The sequence below is a fragment of the Chelonoidis abingdonii genome, chromosome 20, assembly GCF_003597395.2.
Source record: "Chelonoidis abingdonii isolate Lonesome George chromosome 20, CheloAbing_2.0, whole genome shotgun sequence".
Classification (NCBI taxonomy): domain Eukaryota; kingdom Metazoa; phylum Chordata; order Testudines; family Testudinidae; genus Chelonoidis; species Chelonoidis abingdonii.
Genome location: NC_133788.1, coordinates 20,729,222 through 20,751,537, shown reverse-complemented (window position 1 = coordinate 20,751,537; position 22,316 = coordinate 20,729,222). Strand labels below are relative to the sequence as shown.

The 22,316-nt window shown below is 41.5% G+C and overlaps 1 protein-coding gene across 4 annotated transcripts in view; it reads left to right on the top strand.

Annotated features, from left to right (window-relative positions):
• Positions 1–3,284: 3,284 nt before the first annotated feature.
• The window catches only part of ULK2 (unc-51 like autophagy activating kinase 2), a 53,082-nt gene continuing 34,050 nt past the window's right edge, over positions 3,285–22,316 (top strand). The window contains exons 1-5 of one of the 4 annotated variants that reach the window (XM_075059517.1): positions 3,285–3,579; positions 5,035–5,127; positions 6,296–6,337; positions 19,969–20,001; positions 20,436–20,472. In XM_075059517.1, the coding sequence (XP_074915618.1) occupies positions 3,490–3,579; positions 5,035–5,127; positions 6,296–6,337; positions 19,969–20,001; positions 20,436–20,472 (295 nt within the window). In that variant the 5' untranslated portion in view covers positions 3,285–3,489. Of the gene's footprint in view, positions 3,580–5,034; positions 5,128–6,295; positions 6,338–7,076; positions 7,228–19,968; positions 20,002–20,435; positions 20,473–22,316 lie in introns of those variants that run through there. The other 3 variants (XM_032785358.2, XM_032785391.2, XM_032785369.2) reach the window with 3 other exon arrangements.

The following is a 22,316-nucleotide window of genomic DNA, read 5'->3' as shown; positions in this document are numbered from 1 at the left end:
AAAGTTCTCAGGTGTCCTTCAGAACGGGAAGTTGCTATGGAAACACAGTACTAACATCTTCATTCCAGGCAGATGGAAGCAGGACGAAATCGTGCCATGCAAACACCAAAGGGTACTAAAACCTCCCCCCTCTCTGAAAGGTCCTGGAATTATTAGCCTCATATTACAGCTGGAGAATCTCTGAGGCAGAGAGAGGAACTGACTTGCCCAAGGACATGCAGCATGCCTGTTGCAGAGCCAGGAATAAAACATAAAAGCAGCAGAGAATCCTGTGGCACCTTATAGACTAACAGACGTTTTGGATCATGAGCTTTCATGGGTGAATACCCACTTCGTCAGATGGTGTTCTGTAACCCGCGCCCCCACGCTCATCTGTAAAGCCAAAAGTTGTCCTACATAAGGCTAACAGTGTCCCTTTAAGTTGTATTTATTATTGCATGTCTTTTGTGTGCTCAGATCTTTGAAAAAGATGCTAACTTCAGTAGTTTTGACAGGTGAAAAAAACCAAGGTAGTAAGTGTGGTGCGTTAAGGTAAGATTATGGAGAGCAGCAAAAAAAAAACAACCCACAACAACCAAAATAGGGAGGTTAAGTCATGCTTCCCTGAGTGTCTTGGTGGGATACATGTGCCAGAATATCATACTGTTGAGTCACTGTTTGCAGATGCCAAAGTATCACATGAGAGAATGTGTACTGATCTGGTGCACTGACCCTAACTGGCAGCATCAACAGCTGTTTGCTTTGAGCACCTCCTGATGTTTATAACTGCTTAAGTGCTGCCAAAAGCAAAAGGCAGTTGGTGCCTCCCATTCCAGGTATATCAGCAGTTTGCTGGAACAAAGGCTGGCACTCCAAAGGTGTGCAGTGTTAAGGGAGTTAATCATTCATTGCAGATAAGTGTGCAGAGGGAGGACAGAGAGATCGATGGAAGAAGAGGGCTTTAAGGACGGATTTGAGGTAAAGGGAAAGAACTTGGCAGAGGGGCAGAGGGATGCTGGTCCAAGCACAGGAGGCGGGTGGAAAGAGATGAAGGGACAAAGAGGAATGGGAGGAAATGGAAGTGGGATGAAGGTTAAAAGCTTCATGTGACTTGCATGTTTCCTGATGTTTGGATTTGTTGACGTAACAGTCCTAAAGCTGATCTGCAAATGTCCAGGACACGGGCTGGAGGTGGAAGGGGCCCCTGCTTGTAGAGTTTGGCCATAGGTAATGTTAAAACATTGTCCATGGTTTATTACATTTATACACACTAGCTGTGCTTGTGTGTAGCCCCCATGTTGCTCCATGCATTAAATCCTCTGCTGGATTTGAGCTGCGATGTGGTCTTACACCAAGTAAATTTCGTAGCACAGAAAAGCCTAAAGAGTTAATAACAGGAATGCAAAAAATTATAGTGCAGTGCAGACTCGTTTATCTGCAATGTGTTGGGTGATACCAGAAAATCTTGGTGGAGGTGTGTTGCAGGAGAGAGAGAATTCACATGGGAGTTAGGAAGTTGAAATTACTGTAGCACCACCTTGGGCCCCAATCCTGTAGTCAGATTCTTGTGCTTGAGGGAAAATCCCACTAACTTCAGTGGTACTTCATGCAGGAAAAAGGGTCTGCTGGCATGGGTTGGAGGATCACAGGAGCAAGGTCTTGGAGAATATTTCAGATCACGGAGGGGCAGTGGAATCATCTAAGTTTTGGGTCTCCAACATAGATGTAAAAGCTTGCTTTTCCTAAACCTGAGCCCAGTGGAAATGTTCTACTTAAAATTCATATATTAATTTTTGTCTTCAAACAAGTCAGATTTCCCCTCTAGCATTTGACCCAATCCTTCCAGCATTGAGAGTTCAGAGGACTAAGTATGTATGGGAGGTGAATATGAACAACTGACTTTGTAGGTGATTTACCATCCATGAGGAGAAATACAAAAAGTATCTGCATCTTATTTTCACTCTGCACTGAGAGGACATAACTGCATTTGTTACAAGGGTACTCTGAAGGGGAGGGAGCTGAGTAAATGTGGAATGAGGGGAAATGTTAGATTTTAAATTCTGTGGGGCAGGGGCTGGGTTTTGTTACATGTGCACAGGGGGCCTGAGTCCTGACATGGGCTCTGCTGGGCACTAACCATTCCTGGATGAGACATTCACCCCTTTGGGAGTGGGGTAAAAGTGTATTTTGTATTAAACCCACTTGGACAGTCTGGGACCTGGATACTAAGTGGGGTTAACTGGGAATTTGGTGAGAGATGGATGTGAGCTTGACAGTGTTTTGGTTTGGACAAGGGCCCTGCCCAGGGATGGGACTATGTAGATAACAGGCACATTCAGGTCATTAGGGTCACTCTTCTCCCTTGGCAAGGGGGGTCTGTCCTTGGTGGAGCAGATGGGCAGGTGTTCTGACTCAGTGTGACTTCATGCTGATCTGAAGGTGTGTGTGTGGGGGGGGGGGGGGGGGGGATGGCGAATTCAAGGGAAGCCTGGGTGTGTGGTGGCTGGGGTTACCCTGGTCTTTGAGGGGTTACGCAGAAAGTAGCCATGAGCTGAGGGAGGCAGGAGCGTAACCTCATTACCCCTGCCCTTCCTTCCACTCCTCCATGACCATGACTAAGCTGGGGTTGGGGGAAGTGGGTGTTGTTGGGGTACTGGAGGGTTGAGCTAGGCTGCATAATATCGGTTGGGGGGGTGTCAGATAACCCCAATGGTAGGGGAGGGAGAGATGAAGGTGCTGGGCTAATGGGGGGGATGGGGGTTCTGGGATATGGGGAGGGGGTCAGGTAACCCTGCAGGGAGGGGAGGTGGGGGTGCTGGGATATAGGGGTTCAGGTACCCCCCCGGAAGGGGACAAAGAAATGAGGGGGTGGTCAGGTAACCCCGAGAGGAGGTGGGGGCCGCGCTGCCTGAGCGCGGGAGCCGGCACGTGCCGAGCGGACTCCTTGGCCGGTGGCGGAGGTAGCCGAGCCCTGGGATTGGCGCGACGCGGCCTATAAATACCATGAGGTGGCGCGGCGGCCCCAACAGCCGGCGCTGGCGGAGCGCAGAGCTCGCCGGGCCTGTAGGAGGAGGCAGTGGCGGCGTGAGACGACCCCCGCCCAGCGCCGGGGATCGGCGGCGACAGCCCGGGGGGCCGGGCCACCCCTTCCCCTGCAGGCCGCCGGATGCTGCCGGGCTCGGGGCCGCGGTCTCGGCGGGCATGAGGAGCAGCCGCCGCAGGGAACAGTGACGTCCCTGGCGCGCTCCCCTGAGGGGGCTGAGCCCCCCCCCGAATCCTTAACTCCCCCCCACGCCAGGAGGCCTCCCCTCCCCCTCCCCATGACAGAAAGCGCCCGTCGCCTTGGAGACGCCCGCCCGCAGCCCCCCATCCGCCAGGCCCGGGGGGGTCTGCGCCGCCCCTAGCAGCATGACAGCAGCTGCCCCCACCCCCGGGGGCAGCCAGGGGAGAGACCGCCTGCCGCCCCGCCGGGGGCTGCCGTGAGCGGAGCGCTCGCCCCCCGGGACGAGGATGGAGGTGGTGGGGGACTTTGAGTACAGCAAGAAGGACCTGATCGGGCACGGAGCCTTCGCCGTGGTCTTCAAAGGCCGCCACCGCAAGGTAACCGGAGCTGCGCCTTGTCCCCAGCCGCTCCCTGGCCGGTTACACAACCGCTTGCCTGCCTCCCCCGGGAACGGGCCGGGGTCCCGAGAGCCGCAGGCAGGAGGGGTAGAAGTAGCTGCCTGGGGCTCCCCTTTCAGCTGCTCCGGGGGCTCTGTTGTGATGGGCCTCTGTCAAACAGGCAGGTTTGAAGCCCGGCGTCAGGCAGGTTGACTGGCCGTGGCTGGGAGACACGCAGATCGGTGCCACTTTGGGGGGGTTGTCTGCCTTTATTGGATGTGTGTGACTACACTGCTTTTATAACCTCAGTGCACCGAGTCCTTCCTTGGTCGGGGCTCAGAGCTGCCTAAGAGCAGAGCTCCATCTACTGACTGGTGCCTGCCTGGGAATCCGGACTCCTGCACCATTTCACTTCTAATCTCACAAAAAGCTTAGGAACAAATAGCCAGCTTTGATAAAGGTCAAAACCCAGGTAGTTTGCCCTTTCTTTTTACTGCTATCTGGTGGCTCCCAAATGTAGCTGCTGCTTGGGGGGTTCATCTGTATAGGAGACCGGTTTCTTTGTTTTGCAGCAGTCACCAGTGTTTATCTCATTTGATAACTGGAGACCTAATGGAAAATTGGCTTCTGTTGGATTGACTGAAGAGTTCTTAAATTGAAAGGTGTCTCCTTTCCCAGCACTGCTTCCCTATTACCCCAGTAGTATTAGTTGCATTACACCTTCTCACTTTTTATGATAAGATTTTAGCCTGTATGTTGGGGACGGGGTGGAGAGAGATCCTGGCACAATTCTGATTTCCAAAGAAATCTATGTGCTGTCAAGGAACACCTCAATCAGTTTTATTCTTCATGGACATTAGAATGGCACTCTCAACTCGCAGTGGGCCCAATATTTAGATTTTTTTCTAAAAACAAGTTATTACAAAATCTAAGGTCAGTAGAAATGATTCCACAACATCATAAATATGCATAGCTTGTTTTAAACAAATATTCCCCCAGGTTGTGTGCAATGCAGATATTGTAGCATTAAGAGCCTGGAAGTGAAAGTATATAAACAGTGAAACTGACACTGTTGATGTTAGCTGTGGAAGGTAAGAGGAAAAGAAAGAAAGAAACAAACAGCAACGGTAGTGAAAAGCAAACTGGATTTATACAGTCCTTTTCGTTTTAGCAATCTAAGGTGTTAATGTGATTTTTTTGTTTTTAAACTGGAATTTTGTCTTTCTCAAAAGAGTTCACCATTGCGGCTTATAATGATTTTGGTAGATGTGTAAAGTGTCACTGAATGAAAATAACACTAGAGGTTTTGGTGGCCTTATTTGAAAATCACAAAAATAATCACAAAAGGGATAAATTAGGAATCCTTTTATTGTTTTATTGGGCTAACTTTAGCCAGTCACTAATGAGGAAAGTAAACATCTTTTTTGTTTTTAAAAAGACTCTTTTCCTTTGCAGAAAACTGATTGGGAAGTAGCCATAAAAAGCATTAACAAAAAGAATTTGTCAAAGTCACAAATCTTGCTTGGGAAAGAAATAAAAATCTTAAAGGTATGTTAATTTGCAATAATTTTTAAAGCCTTCTCACTATGCTTTATTTGAAAGGAAATGGGAATTTCAGTCTAGTTCTTATGAGATGGATGGACATATAAGAATCACCATAGTCCTAGTTTTCATAGCCTTGTTAGTTGCAGCAGAGGTCAAGAAATGAATGGGCCAAGAAAAGAGACTGGGAATTTTTGTTTGATCTCCAGAAAAGGTAGCAGAACAGGTGTAAGGCAGTGGCTGGGGGGCACAGGGGGATGAGCTTCTGTTCTGTACTGGCTGTATGGGTAGAGGATTTTATACAGCAGGGCTGTTAATCTGGCACTTTCACTAGCACTACATTTACTGCAAATAACAGGGGAGCAGAGGAGAGAACATGTTATCAGTCTTTTTTTCTTTGTAAAAATTACTTGAATTCTTCCCCTTCTTTGCCCAAAGGCAGGGTGGTTACTTGAAAATTAGAATGTTTGTGCTGGGATTTGATTCTCAGGACAACCTGCACGCTCCTAAGTAAAATGTTAACTCAAAATTCACAGCATATGTTCTGTGGAGGAAGCTTAACAGAAACCTGATTTATTTTGACAGTACTGAATTATGTGAAAACCCTCCATAAGTCTGTGCTCTTTAGCAGTGATCCTGTACTGCAACTCTGCAAGCTTCCCTATCTGTCATCTCTCCCGCTATTTGATAGTCATTATCTGCATTGCTTGGTTCTGATATTTTCAAAATGTCATGACTCATTATTATCTGGAAACTCCAGTGTTAGGTACGTTATTGTGGATCTATTTAGTTCCTTTGGCATCCTCTTTCAAACAAGCTACAAAAGAAGTTTAACCACCTGAGTGTCCTGGGAGTTTTGTTTAGTATCATTTAACTTGTCTTCCAATCACTTTCGAAAGGGTGAATCATTGAGGTGAGAATAATAGTCTAATCAATTTATTTTCCCCTAACCAAAATGTTGTGTGAGAGTACAAGGTAAATTCATTCAGGTTTTGGTATAAATTCAGGTATTTTATGATGCAATACTTAAAACAAAACATGGAAAATAAATTCTGGAAACAACCTCTCAAAGAAATTTACCTATCCCATGAGTTCTTCCTAGCAGAGTAAGTCATTCTTTAGCTGTTCATTATGCCAGGCTATATTTTCATGCTGTAATTATTTTGTTTTACAGGAACTTCAGCATGAGAATATTGTGGCACTCTATGATGTCCAGGTAAACAATCTCCTTTTATGCTGTAAAATGTGTATTAAAATATACTGTATGGTATGTTGAAACTAATTTCTGTGCTTTTTTTTGAATGCTCAGATCATTTTGGTGAAATATTTAATCACTTTCTAAAAGAGTGTTTGCTATTAAATACAAAGCTTGTAAGGAGTACAGTGTACTGTGGGCTGCAGGGTTCCAAGAACAAGTGGAAGCTTGTGAATCTGCAGAGGTTGTTTGTGTAGTCTGGCCCAGAGGGAGAGCATCAGCTGGCGCTTATAGGTAACGGGGTGAAGTTACATTAGTGGTAGCAGCTATTCTCTTTTCCTAATTAGAAGATGGGGCCAAGGAAAATGCTGCTAACTGGGAAGTGGCAGCTGGCAGAGAATGGGTGTGTTCACCAGTTAGGACATTTTTCTAACAGCTGTTGATTTGAAAGAATGATTTTCGGTTGTTGAGGTGGGCAGCATGAAGGAGTTAACATAATTTAGAATTCTAACTGTAGAAGAAGGTCAGTGGCTTTGAGATCCCTGTAGTGTGGAAATATGCTGTTCAATCCTGTGTCAGTGGGGCAAAACTGAAAGCAACAGAAGACATAGTGATATGACATTTATATGTTGCAGATGTTGCTAGTGGAACATAGATCTACAATGACATGTATAACACAGGTGTGTGACTGGAACGGGGAATAGGAAAACAATGTGTCAAACCACTTCGACCCTATTTTCCCCCTTTCTTCTGTGTCTAGGAATCTGTCTGTAAATGGTTTAGTCCAGCATATTATGGGGAGTGCATGTCCATATGAATTCTTCTTAGAGAGAGATGCAGCATCTGGACTTGAATGACATCCTTAATCATTGCAAGAGAAATTCTGAATCCTGAGTTTTGGATATTGCGAAGTAAGGGGGGAGCTGACTTTAAAACCCGTTGCATAAAACTTATAACTTGGAACTTTTAAATCTACACATGTTCTGTTAATATATTAGTTTAAGCTCACCAGCCTTTAGTTTAAAAAATAAAATTTAAAAAAAGCTTTGCAGTTCACCTTTAAGGCATGTTGTCTTAGTTTTTCCATGTTTTGATGATCTAATTGTTATCTTTCCATTATAAACTCCAGGAGGGTCTAATTCTCCTTCTGATTCAGGCACAAAACTCATACTAGTGTGCAGTTAAGGGAGAATAGTACCCTACATTTGTTTATGGAAGCCATTTCTTTACATAAAGTTTTGTGGAAACATGAGTCTCATACTTTCCTGGTCTGTCAGGGTTCGAAAGATGCCAATATAGTAAATGTTCATCATGAGACTTCTTGTAGGGTCAGGTCTATATTCTCAGTTTGAGATGGGGATGGTTCTGCTTGTCATTCAACCTTGTGCTTAATTAAAAGTCACGATTATAAGTAGGAGAAGGGAAAACTGTATGTCAGACCTTGGATATATTTCAGACACATATATAGCAAAATGTAAAACTTGGCATGCTGAGGTTGCTTCTATTGATGAATTATGTGCTAAAGAATATGACAGTCACACAAATAGGACTTTCAATTTCTGTATAGTGTTATGTTTGTGAAATGTTATACATCATAAATTGATGTAATCTCATATATTAATAGCCCAGAAAGAAAGGCACTATGCTAGGCGTCACACATCTGGCAGCCGTTGTACCTACTCATTTGCGTTAGTGTTTCATGTTCTACCCTGTATTGCACTTCTTGTTTCCCGTAACATCAAACATTTTGGGAATATAATACAGTAGATTAGACTTTTGGAAATCAAGCAGTTATCAAAGCACAGAAACGACAGTCCTTGGCTCTGAATGTTGGAGCCAGTGGAGTCTGTATCACAGTAGGGAGTTCTCAGTGTGACTGGGAGTCTGCTTTTTATAGATCTGTCAGTCTGCAGCTTTTGTTAACCGTAGGCAGTTTGAGACAGAAAATGCTCATGTTTTAGACAGCACTGTTTGACAGGCCAGTTTACTATGTAATCAGAGAACACTCATTTGGTTTTACTAGGTGTTCTGAGTGAAAAGCTGGTGCGTTATAAGTAGCTAAAAAGCATGTGGAGGAAATATAAATGTATTTTAATGTAGAATAAATATTTTCAGTACCACTTAGTGGTAAGTGATCTATTTACGCAGTGCAGTTATAGCTGTACATTTGTTTATATTCTACTCTGGAATATATCATTAATTCACAGACTTGATATAATAGATAGTTGAAAAAAAATGACTGAACTTCTGCTTTATTTTGAAATAATTCTCATGTTTGATGCATTTCAGGTAAGATAGTTTCTATCACAGATTCCCTCTCCTCTTATCTCTGTCCAGATCCACTTTTCTTGGTATTGCATTACCTATCAGCTGTCCCACAGTTGGTAATGTAAAGCATACCCTGCTAAACCTTTTCATTAAATCTAAAGGGACCTTGATTGTGAACAATCCTACTGTTAGCACATGGGCATTTGGAAGCATCATACATTTCTCTGGTTTCAACTCTTTCTGAATTCAGAGGTTTAATATACCACGTAGCATGTGTAGCCTTCACTCCATTATAATACTAAAAGTGCCCATTCATCTGGAAATGTTCCCAAATGAATTGGTGAGCCATTAATGTGTATGCATTGCTTGGCATTAATATTGTGTTGTACTGATGCCAGCACAATAATTGCCATTGATTTCCATAAGGTGGCTACATGCAGTGTTGGCAGGTTTGAACTGTAGTTAAGCATTTCATATAAGCAGAGACATACTTGCTATTTATGCTGTATTGGGAGCCAAGATAACTGTAGCAAGCCATAGTATTAGAGAGTATGCAGGATAGTTTTTTAGTAGAGCTGCATCTAGGGCAAATCAGCAGTGTGCACAGTAGTTCCTCAGAATCGTATTGGAATGCAATAATAAATATATTTAAAACCAATGAGGCCGCAGATATCTGTCCCCATATCAGTCCATTAAGGACCAGTAGAGAAGGTTAAATGCCCAAAGCACTGGTTTAAGCTGGTGCTTCTTATTTTTATTACTGGAGACATTTTTTAAAACTATTTTTCTTTATCTGTGAGTGAAGGATGAGTAGTTACTCAGTTAAAAGAGTGAGTTTGAGGTCCCAAGACTCTGAAAGGTTATTTTAATGGCAAACTTAAAACCTTAAAAAATAAACACAGAGCTAAATCAGTAATGAAATAGATGGGTAGTCTTTAACATGTGAAGACGGGTTATATGATAAAATATTTAAAAATAACCTCTTGTATTTGCCTTCTGGAGCGTGAGTCCAGCATTCTTTGTCTTACTGAAGAGTGAATTACTCCCAAACTCCTAAACAGCATCTAAAATCCATCTCCTTTCCTTGCGTTAGGTGTCTGGGATGTTCACTTTTATAGGAGGAACAGCGAATCCTTGACTCAGATCTTGACAGGTTAATTAAAAAAAACAAAAACAACTCCCACCCAACACTTTAACCCACCCTTTGTAAAGTGCATTGAGATCCTTGGATAAAAGATGCTACTTAAGTGAAAATATTGGTTATCTGTACCCAAAAATGTGATGGGAAATATCTATTTAGAATTAACTATATTTAGGCTGTGAATTTATGCTTTTTTTTTAAGTTGATGATCCTAACTGTGTGTGTTGAATGGAGATTATCCTTTACGTAGAGCCAGACTGCTCCTGTTTTAGCAAATAATTTATCATCCTGGAAGTTATTTAAAATATCAGACATCTGAATAAAAGGACATACATCTTGGAAGTAATGATATAATGGGGTGGGATGAATGTCTTCACCAAATGGAGATTGGAGTTTGCTGCTTGAATAGTAGATCAGAGATCACTGATTTCTGGTCTGTTAGAGAAACAGATTTTCTTTAAAGATATTACCTGTGCAGGGTTCTCTTTTCCGGGGCTTATCTTATTGCTGGGCAGAATACCCTTAGTACTTCCTGTTATCCTTGAGGGCAGTGGTAACAAGATAGAGCACAAGCCAGACAACCTGTTGGCCACCGTGCATCGCCCCCTGTTTAAATATAAATACGAACATTTCATTCAGTTCCTTCTAGACCATGGTTAGGGAAGAAAGTCCCTGTTGGAGACTGCATTTCTGTATCACTCTGTTTTACCATCATTAGTTGTGTATCCTTGTTCGTTTTAACCAAACATTCCATCGGTCTGGCGTGGCTACCTAAATTTTTTGAGGTGGTTGCTTCAGTCACTCTGGCATGTTCTTGTTCTTTGCTTGTCTGGGGCTTTGGTGCTTGCTCCACCACCTATTTCAATGTGTCTGCCCTTTTTTTTTGATTTGGCAGTTCAGCACAGCATTCTTCTCGTATCACCACCATCTAAGTTAGGATGCTCCAGTGCCATATTTTTCTCAGGTTCTTGTCTAAGGCCTCTAAACTCAGCAACGTCTGTTCCTGCTCATTTGTCCCAGCACAACCGTTCCATACATCCCCTTAAACATTGAAAACCGTTTCTGAGCTGGTCCACAAAACCACTGTCGTCCTTTTTTTTTAAATCACTCCCAAAGTCCACTTATTCTCTTGTGTTCATTTCTCAACAAACAAGTTATTTTTGCCCCAGCATGTTATGCACTAACCTCACTGAGCAACTGAATAATCTGTCATTCCTCACCTACATCTCATTACTCTCTTGTTCTGTGGTATGTTGTGTTGTGTCCAATACTAGTTGGTAAACTTCTTAGGGTAAAATATTTTCTCTTCTATATTAGGAGACATTATCATGCTTGTAGGCATTGTTTAAATAGTTATTTTCTTACTTATTTAGTAGGACACTTATGGTGGACAGGCCCCAAATATTATACTACTTTGACTTCCCTATTGTTGGGAATGCATCTCTGTGGTAGAAAATACAATCAGGATCTGAAATGAAGGCTGCAGAAGCCTAAAAATAATGTGTTTTAAAAAATGATCAAAAGAAAATTCACTCAAGAATCTGAATTTCTAAATCACATAGCACTTAGTAGTAGCTGGAAGGTTGGCTGCCATAATGCTGGTTTTTGAAGAATGAGATAGAATTAGTGTGTAAAATTGGTGTGTTATGAGAAGGAATTAAGGGATAGAAATAACCTTGTAAAATGTTTTGATCCTGTTGAAGCAAAGCTAAGATGTTGTCCTTAACTTACCACGGTGTGCCTAGTTATTAGAGTTTGTGGGTCATGGCCCTATTTCAAGCACTTACAAGTGCATAGGTGCAACAGAATAATTTGTGAAAGGCAGATGTTTGGTGTGACAGTAACAGAATTTTGTCTTTTTGTATTATGTAGCAGGCCATTCTAAGAGTGACTGTTTAATTTAATTCCTACCATAACTGGTAGTTAAGAACAGCATTTCACGTATTACAGAGTGACTGGCCTTGCTATTGTAGTATATTTCCCATGGGTGATTGCTCTTTATATGACGAATTGGCAGCATGTAGGTTATTTGATCCTATAGTCAGATGTCAACTGACATTTCGTCTGAGACTTAACATTTAGGCAGGACTAGTCAAATGTTCAGTCCCGTGTGGAAGATTATTGCTGTGGTGTGCACACAGGAAAAAACTTAACCCATGACTGGAGTAGAGTGAGAAATAGCTACAAATTATATTGAGCAAACTCCTATTAACTAGATCATTAGTGCTTTTGCCAAATATCTGTGCCCCAGAGAGGTGAGAAGCATGGTTGGCCAAGAAATTATAACTAATGTGTGGCAAGTTAATTTTCAGGTTGGTTACTCAGAAGACGATAGGTATATGAGCTGTCATGCTGATGTACATACACTTGGGACTCAGGTCATAAATGTGTGTTTAAATGGAATTAATAGACATAGAGCAAGAGAGTATCCATCTGAATTCCTGCCATTTCTAGGAGGCACGGGGAGTGTTCACAGGGTCCTTATTGAAATTGTTCTTCCAGGGTGTTAAAATAATTGGCAACCCATTAAGATTATTCTCTGCAGTTGTTAATTTGTTACAGAGAACAATTTCATAAACCAAAAGAAATCTAGGCTATATAACTAGAGTTAGGTTATTGATGGCCACAATTGTTAATCTTGGATATCTGACTTGCGCTTTGCTTTTTAAAAAATGAATGTGTTCTAAATGGAAATATTTTATTCTGTACCAGACCCTTGATTTGGGCTGGGACTTCATCCACATCCTCATCCTGAGATACCTCCTGAATATCAGGGGTTAAAACACAGTGGGTTTGATGGACTTAATGCCTAATATTCCTTTCCTAAATGTATGTGTTTAGCTTTCAGAAGATCTGGAATGTTTTGTTAGCATTTTCTGTCTTCTACTGGTCCTTGCTGGGGAAACCCTGAATCAGTTGATTCAGAAGCATCACAGGCAAAAAGAGGGACTGGAGACTGAAAAGCAAGGCATGCAAAGAAAAAAATGTTTGAATGGATGTTCGTGTGACTCTAGCAGAATATATGGTAAATTTGTTTTGCATGTTGTTCCTCTAAAACGAGTAGAAGCATAGGCTGGAACAATTGCACTGTAATGATTTTGTGATCTGTTTTAAAAATGTGAAAGCTTTTATAAATTTTAAAAATGAAGTTTTCAAAAACAGCTTTATTCAGTCAGTTTTTTATTCTTGAATGTTAGGTCTGTAACACATTGGGTCGCTATACTTTTTGGTTTTGAATACTTTTATCTTATGCTCTGTTTAGCAGGTCAACCCAAAGACCACAAATTGAGGGAATGACGGAGGATGTGAATAGTTCCACTCCTCAGCAAAATAATTCAAAAGGTTTCTTTATGTATCGCAACTTGGAGTTTATATTCTTCATGCTGTCCAAAAATATGGTTGATATCGGATGTATAGTAGAGAAATTTACTGTGAATTTATATGGTGATGTGAGCTAATTCAGCTGTTCTGTACAGGGAACTTGTATTGGTGGAACATTGAAAGATGTTTGAATTTGAGATAAATTTAGTACTCTGTATGGTTGGTCAACCTAAAGCCAGCACTGTGCAAAGTGTTCCTTACAGGACGCAAACTAGATATGACTTTTGACCAGATGGGAAAAATCTCCTTGTGAAACATTTAATCTACTCATCTGATTGGTGAAAAGGATTCATCAGTCCTAGATTAAGGCTACCAATCTAGGGTTAATAAAGTTAATCTGAAGTAATGATTCTTACTAGATATCTTATTTGGCTGCCAAAACACATCAAACACCCTTTTCTAGGAATAGTGGTTAAGGAAAAGCTACATAACTGCCTTGGTTTATGGAAGAAAGTTCTAGTTTAACTGTTTAAACAGCCATAGGAAACAACACAGGTGTACCTGTAAAAGGAAAATCTTGGTGTATTTTTCCCATCTTAAATCTTACTGTTGTATTCTAGCACCACATCCAAACTTGTATCTGCAGTAGGGATACAAGTTATGAAGAAATTTGGAAGATAACTCATGTCACCAGTGTGAGCAAAAGTTGGTGCATATGGAGGATTAGAGCCTTAGTATGGTGTCAGACAAAGCAGTGTGTAGGGGCAAGATCCAAGTATTAGATTATGCTGAAATGGTTAGAGTTTAAATACGCTAGGGAAAGCATAATTAAAGATGACTCTTAGTTGTGCTGTATTAATAAACAATATTGCCCCACAAAGATACAATGTGGAAATAATATTGTGACCTAGGGACCCATCAGCACCAACTGGCAGAGGGAATCTCCTTCCATAACTGACACAGTCACTGCCCCAGCTTGCTGTTGTCATAACCTGAATCTGAAAGGTGTTGTGTAAGGTATCAGGTGCAAATTGGTAACATGCTAGTCATTAATATTATTGTGTGATGTATGTCTGGGCAGTGTTTAAAGAACTACAGAACTGTGCTGGAAATGTGTTCCTAAAACGTGTTGATAGATGGTGCCTAAGCCCAGTCTGTCGCAGACAAAAGATGATGATTTTGCGGGCTTGACTATTTCCAAAGTAAATTAAGCAAGATGAGACCAAAGACAGTGAAAGCATGTTTACAAGTAAGGTAAACAAAGCCATCAGGTGAGCAAGTCAGGGAATATAACCACTAATTTAAATAATATAGATTCTCTCCAAATAAATTGTCTGAACTCTAGAGCACAGACAGGTTGAAGTTACATTTAAGACTTGTTTCAGATATACAGTTTAAAAAATTTAAACATTATGGGAATTGATATTTAGGGATGAACTCAGACAAAACTGGGAAATTCAGCTAGCTGTTTAAACTTTTGGATAGGTGTTCTATGGAGTGAGGGGCTTGAGTTAAGGTTAACGGGTTGTTGGAGGGGAGAGGACTGGAAATACACCTCTACCCCAATATAATGCGACCCGATATAACACAAATTCGGATATAACATGGTAAAGCAGTGCTCCGGGGGGGGGGGCGGCGGCTGCGCACTCCGGTGGATCAAAGGAAGTTCGATATAACGCAGTTTTACCTATAACGGTAAGATTTTTTGGCTCCCAAGGACAGCATTATATCGAGGTAGAGGTGCATTACAGAGTTTGTAATCTTGATCCATTGCCACTTGCCACAGTTTCTCAGAAACAAGTAAATGAAATCCTTGGCCATACTGTATTAGGAAACACAAGGGACAGATGGGCTGTCTTCAGAGCGGGCAGAAGAAAAGAGTGGTCGTGCAAACTGCAAAAAACAGCCCAGGTTTTTCAAGTTCCTATGAACAAAAAAATGTGCGCTTCTGATCCAGCACTCTCTGGCACCAGCCACCATCTCAACTGTCTGAGGGGAGTGTCCAAATAACTGTGGCATTGCAGTGTTTACTTTGATTTTTAAGTGATATTAAACTAACCGCTTTTCAGATTCCTCTTGCTTATTTGGAGAAAGAACGGTCACTACCATGGGACAACTAAAGGGCTTCCTATTTCTGAAGGGAACAATTTCAGTTGAAAGGAAATTGTTTCACAGGGAATTCTGGAACATTTGCTCTTTAGTTCTGTGATGAATAAATAACTAGCATTAGCTGCTTGTTGGATTCTGTCATGAGTTGCCATTTTTGTACAAAGAAAACTGCATAGTTTGAGTTGCTAATTCTGTGAAATTGTCAGTTCTAACTGTTCATATTTTTGCTCTATGGATGGAATATTATGCACCAACCATTCTGTTTGCCAGTGGAGAGTAGATATTGGAACTTGAGAAAACTTGTTACGTAACAGAGTAAGACAATTGAAATAGAATTTCAAGAGTTGAAGTGCAGTATGATCTGATGGTAGGCTCTTCGGTTGCCTAAACTGTCAACCTGATAACTGAAATATACAGTTGAGATCTTATGGAAAATCAAGTACATTACACTCCTGTTAAAGCACAAGAGAGGAATTACTGCCAGTGCCACAGCTTGTTATAACTTTCGCTTGTTTAGTGTCTTCCACCCAAAGAACACAAAGCACTTTACAAACAATGAATTTTCATCATGCCTCTGTGAAGTGACATTGATCCCATTTTATGGGTGGGGAAAAAAGATTTGATGAAGGTTGCAAAGCAGATCTGTGAGGGCCAGGAATAGAATCTAGGTCTCCTGGCTCTCAGTACTCTTTAAGTACTTTCCCATTCTTCATCCGTCAGAATGATGGAAATTAATTGGAATGCACAAGTACTTTAATAAGCACACAGAGTTTGCAATTTAAGTATTGTGCTCCGAATATTCTAAATGTTATTTGGTGTCACTGGAAGACTTCTAGAAGAAAATATAACTGGTTTAGTTGGAAGACTTTATTAAGAAGACACACAGCAAGAACCACTATCAAAGAAAAAAGGCAGCTTGTATTGTCATGAAATATTTTCAGTCGTCTAAATAGAGAGAGAGAAAATATGTACGTTAGGATTGCCAACTTTCTAATCACACAAAACTGAGCACTCTTGTCCTGCCCCCACCCATTCCCTGAGGCCCTGCCCTGTCCTGCTCCTTCTTTGAGGCTGCGCCCCCATTCACTCCATCTCCCCTCACTCCCTCGCTTTCCCCTACCCTCACTCACTTTCACTGGGCTGGGCAGGTGGATGGGATGGAGGAGGGGATGAGGGCTCTGGCTGGGGGTGCGACTCTGGAGTGGGGCTGCGGATGAGGGGGTTGGAGTGCAGGAGGAGGCTTTGGGCTGGGGCCAAGGGGTTCAGCGTGTGGGAGGGAACTCATAGACTCATAGGTCAGAAGGGACCAATATGATCATCTAGTCTGAGCACAAAGCAGGCCACAGAACCCTACCCATCCACTTCTGTAAAAACCCCTAACCTATGTCCGAGTTATTGAAGTCTTCAAATTGTGGTTTGAAGACCTCAAGCAGAGAATCCACCAGCAAGTGACCCATGCCCCGCGGTGCAGGGGAAGGCGAAAAACCTCCAGAGCCTCTGCCAATCTGCCCTGGAGGAAAATTCCTTCCCGACCCCAAATAATTTCTTCCCGACCGGGTTGGGGGAGGGGATTGAGGTATGGGGTGCAGGAGGGGGCTCAGTGCTGGGATAGGGGGTTGGGATGCAGGCTGTGGGAGGGATTTAGGGTGTGGAGGGATTTAAGGTGCAGGAAGGGGTTGGGGTACAGGAGGGGATTTGGGGTGTGGGCTCCATCTGGGTGGCTGTTACCTCAGGTGGCTCGTCGTCGGTGGCGCAGCGGGGCTAAGCCAAGCTCCATGCGGCTCCCAGAAGTGGCAGCATGTCCCTGCTTCGGCTCCTAGGTGGAAATGTGGCCACATAGCTCTGCATGCTGCCTGCAGGCACCACCCCCACAGCTCCCATTGGCCAGGGTTCCCGGCCAATAGAAGCTACAAAGCCCGTGCTCGAGTCTAGGGTAGCACGCCAAGCCCCCGTGGCTGCCCCTGCATCTAGGAGCAGGACATTCCCGCCACTTCCAGGAGCTGCGCAGAGCCAGGGCAGGCAGGGAGCCTGCCTTAGCCCCACTGCACTGCCAACCTCACTTTTAGTGGCCTGGTCAGTGATGCTGACCGTAGCTGCCAGGGTCCCTTTTCGACCAGGCGTTCTGTTCGAAAACTGGATGCCTGACAACCCTAATGTACATGTTTAGCTGACTTAGTATATTGCCTTCCTGGAAAAAACATTGTGGTTTGTAGAGGACACACATGCTCCAAGACAACAAAACAAATGGGAACTTCCTGTAATTTGATCAGCTGCTTCAGTATTGGTTGTTTGTTGATGGGAGTTAGCCGTTAGTTCCAACAGATTCAATTAACTTTCCAAGAAACTTGCTTCAAGATGCAAACATCTGTAATCCTTCTTTCAGTGTTCTGAGCTGGAGAAAAAGTGTCTTGATTGCCTTTATGCATAGCTGAAGGGAGTGGCTAACATGAACACTTCCAAAAGGTTAATTGGCCTACCTCTGTGTTGAACAAACATTAAAATACCTAGTGCATCTTAAATGTAACTTATTCTTGGAAGTGAATAGAAATTACGATCCTTTTAGAAAGCAAACTCCAGGAATTAGAATACAAATACTACTTGACAATAATTTGATGTGTTCAGCGCTCTTATGTAAGCTTTCATTTTTCAGTCTTGTAATTCATGATACCAGCTGAAATGTCTGGGGTCTTTGAGGAATAGTTTTACTGTATTTTGTTCTCAAACACAGGAATACAAATTTTCAGCATTAAGCAATTCACCCCAAACTTGGTTTGGTTTTCAATGGTTAAAATGTGGTGTGTTTAGTATTTGGCAGTTTCAAACCAGCAGTTATAAATTATTGTAATTAGAAAACATAAGTAGTTGAGTATCTTACTTTTTCTCATTTGTGTAATGCCTGTAGAATTTAGACGTCCGAACCCATAAGAGGTTATGTACTGTGCTTTTTGATTGTCACACTTAAGCAAGTCAGGTCCCTTGCTCTGGGTCTGATCCCGTGCTCATTGAAGGCACTGGAAAGGCTTCCACTGACTGCACTGGGCTTTGACTCAGGCTTTGACATAGCACATCAAAGCACAATTTTTAAATGCTGTTTTCTTGCTGAGAGTTCAGTGTACCATCAAATGTTTACTAGTTGTCTGTGAACACCTGACAAATCACTTCATAGTTTCATCGAAGTTCTTGACAGTATGCTCAGATTCAATATATGTGAAGATTTTAATATAAGCACAAAAAAGTGACTAATTTCACAGCTGCTATTTTGCTGTATAGTGCCCCTTCTGACTTCTTTTGTCACTAGTATACGTACAAGCAAACTGTATAATTCTGCTTCCAAATGTGCCATATCCTGTATGGTATGCTATGTCCCTCTCCTACTTCAAACACCTCAACAACCATCTCTTCCAACTAATTTTCAACTCCCTCCTCCCCACTCTTATGTTAACTTGAGTTCCATTATATAGGGATTGAATGTATTGTCCCACTTAAGAAGAACCATAACTTTATTTTGTGTGTGCTTTTCTCCCTCTCACTTGTTACCTCCTCTTAGCTCCCCCTGACTCCTCATGCATTCTGTCTACTGTTACGCAGTTAGAATGCAAACTCTGAGACAAGGGCTGAGTTTTAACTGTATATAAATGCTATGGAACACATGTGGCGCTATAGCCATATGTTAGAAAATTAAAAATGAATCAGTATAGAAATCTGAGTGCTGCAGTACTCTGTTACCAATGCATACAATTTGTGTAGGCTGTTGGTACAGATGAGCAGACTTTCTCTTAGGTTAAAAAAGAATCTTTGGTGCATAAAAAGTCCACGTTCTTATTTCCACACTTAAAAGCAGGAAAGATTGCAGTCAGGCTTGTGAAGAGTATGCACAGTTTACGGTTGGGGGTTAGCTAATCAGCCTTTGAATAACTCTTACCCTATATTCTGACTGGGAGTCCCAGTTCCAAATGAGTTGGAAGAGGTCAGAAGTTTGGAAACTCTCACTAGGGCTGCCATATCAAATGGCAGCCTTGAGGTGAGATGCTTAACTCCATGTCTGGAGCATGCCTCAGCCAATGATTCATTGGGGATATAATTTCCAGAAGTATACAAGGAGCCTGGATTAAGTACCCTGCAAGTCTGATAGTACATTTGGGTATCCAGTTTATTCCAGGCATTTGGCAAACTGATGTGTGATTCTTGATTGACCTTCAGTTTTTCAAGTGGGAGGAGCAATGCTTGTTTGACCAAGGAGCAGGGAATCTTTCTTTGAAATCCCTCTTACAGGGGATTGGCTGGCTCTGGAAAATCTTAGGACACATTTTGCCTTGTCACTAGATCAAATTTGACCTAGGATGTTAAAAAAACAACAAATGCCATCTAATGGCTGATTGGTTGGACCGGTGTCTAGTTGAAGAGGTAGCCAAATATGGGGTGGACACCTGATTAGTCCTTTATTAATGTAGAGTTGGCTAAGGTACTGAATAGATATAAAGGCTATAGGGACAATGTGAATGACGGTCACATTGTTGCTCTCTTTGCCATGCATTTTATATGGCTAGAGATTCAGTTTTGATGATTTATCTGGCAATCTTCATGAGAACTAATATACAATTTTAAAAGTAAAATCTTTAATGCCTGTTGTATAAAGACTTAAGAACATCAGTTATTACACTAAAATGTAATAATTTTGAGTAAGGTCATTTCAGTTAATTGAAAATCTAATACTACATTTGGTTAGTTTAAGGGTTTTTTGCTTGATTGGTTTTGTTTTGAAGGCCCTATCTTGTCATCACCCTAAATGAGATTTATTGTGCTTTTCTTTCAGGAAATGTCCAACTCTGTCTTCTTAGTAATGGAGGTATGTGTGTGTGTATGTTTCTGTTTAACTGGATTTGAATTAGTCTTCATTTACAAAAGTGCTATTAAAATGGATTGACTAAGCAGATATAACTGCAATATAACCTTGGCTGGCTGAAATTTATAAATCTGAAAGCTGGATCATTAATTTCATATGCACTGTTAAAGACAACAGTAATTGTATGTGTTCTATAAATTATGCAGTGTTTCTGTTCACAATATCATAATTCTTAACGGAATGTTTCCATTACACACCAGAATTAATAACTATGAATAATTAACAAAAATAATATTAAAGTCAAACAGATGGAAAAGATTTTCTAGATTTTATTAGGAAAAAACATATAAGAAATAAAAATTAACATCTAATGAATTATGGAGTGAACATTCAGACATCTACATTTTGAGTACTAGCCTTTCCTTTCTTTTCAACAGTATTGCAATGGTGGAGACTTGGCGGATTACTTACAAGGTATTTGATTACCATGTTTCTCTATTAATTTACTGTCATGCTAAACGTATTCTACAGTTGTAAAATCCATCAGTATTTCTTTTTTGCTTCTGATGCACATAATTTTTATGTGTATTTGTGTAATATCTCTAATGTAATTTCATAAATGTTGACACTGAACGTGGTCATTGAATGTCCTGCTTTTCAAATTTCACTGTTACAGTAAAGCAGCTAATGTTGAATATGTGATGTGATTTCTGTTTTAAACAAACTCTAGATATGTGGCACCCAGTTTGTTAATCAACTCAGTTTCCAAACGTAAGGAGGTGCTTGTGCCTCGAGGAGGATTTAATGAGGCTATGTTTTGGGGACTGACTTTCCTTTTTGGTCTATTGCTTAGCATTCAAGACTCCCCAGAACAGAAAGCAATAGGAAAAACTGTTACAATCCTGTATGTGAGGGCAATACAATATACTGTTTCTGGTTAAGTAACAGGATATTTAAGTTTATTTTGTGATGCCCAAGGACATAGGAAATCAGAGATTTGAGCTCCTATATGGCTGAATTAGGAGAAAATGCTTTAAGATGGTGAAACTTACTATTAATGTTAGGTCAGGAAGTTATGGTTTTTTGGTTAGCAACATGGATCACTGTATGAACCCAACGAAATCCCATCAGTTGCTCCACTTTCTGATATAAAGTTACACTGCCACCATCTGTTTCTACTGAATAGTCTTTCCAGTGAAATTTCCCAATGAAATTAATAGTCAGCAGGTTTAAAACAAAAGGACATATTTCTTCACACAACACACAGTCAACCTGTGGAACTCATTGCCAGAGGATGTTGTGATGGCCAAAACTATAACAGGGTTCAAAAAAGAATTATCAAGTTCATGGAGGATAGGTCCGTCAATGGCTGTTAGCCATGATGGTCAGGGATGTCCCTAGTCTCTGGTTGCCAGAAGCTGGAAATGAGCGCCAGGGGATGGATCGTGTTCTGTTCATTCCCTCTGGGGCACCTGGCACTGGCCACTGTTGGAAGACAGGATACTGGGCTAGATGGACCACTGATCTTGACCCTGTATGGCTGTATTTGTGTTTGGTAGCTGTTCTGAAATCTAATAGAAGAAGTATTCCAACTCCTATATTTGTTATGTTATAACACACACCTCTAAGAATTTGGAAACCAACTTCTTATTTCTCCTTGCAGCTTCAGGTTTTGCATTTGTATAAAAGTTGTCCTTTAGCCATTATAAATGTTTCTTTTAATGCTAACTCTACCAAAAGCTAATAAAATAAATGATCAATCTGTAAGAGTTCTGTCCATGCCTTTTGTCCTTATCCTGAAACAGTTGAATTTAAAACATTCCATTATTTGTAGAGCTGAAAGAAGAAAAGTTCTACTCTAACACTTTGGTAATATGGTGCACATTTTTGTCAATTATATTCTAAATCTGAGTCTGTGGTGCCGCTGACCTTGTTTTGATTCTTCCCACTCCCTTTTCTAGGAACTGCATCTAGAAATTTACTGAATTACTTGGATAATGAGGCTTTGTGGAAAAAAGGCACTTTTGTTTTACTAGTGAGAGATTTTACCCTCCTGCATGCCTCTGCCCAGGGCAATGACGCAAGTTTCAGAATCATGACTTGAGTTCATTTGAAAAAAGTCTTCTCTTTGGGGAGAAATAAATCATCCTTCCCTGGAAAGTTGTTTTTTTTTTTTTTTTAAAATCCTTGTCACATTCTTTATATCTTTTTGTGTGGAATGGATTTTTGTTTACTAACAGCTGCTGTTACTGTATCTGTGTATACTAAGGGCCTGATCTAGCTTCCATTGAAATGACTGGAAAAACTAAACTTATGGT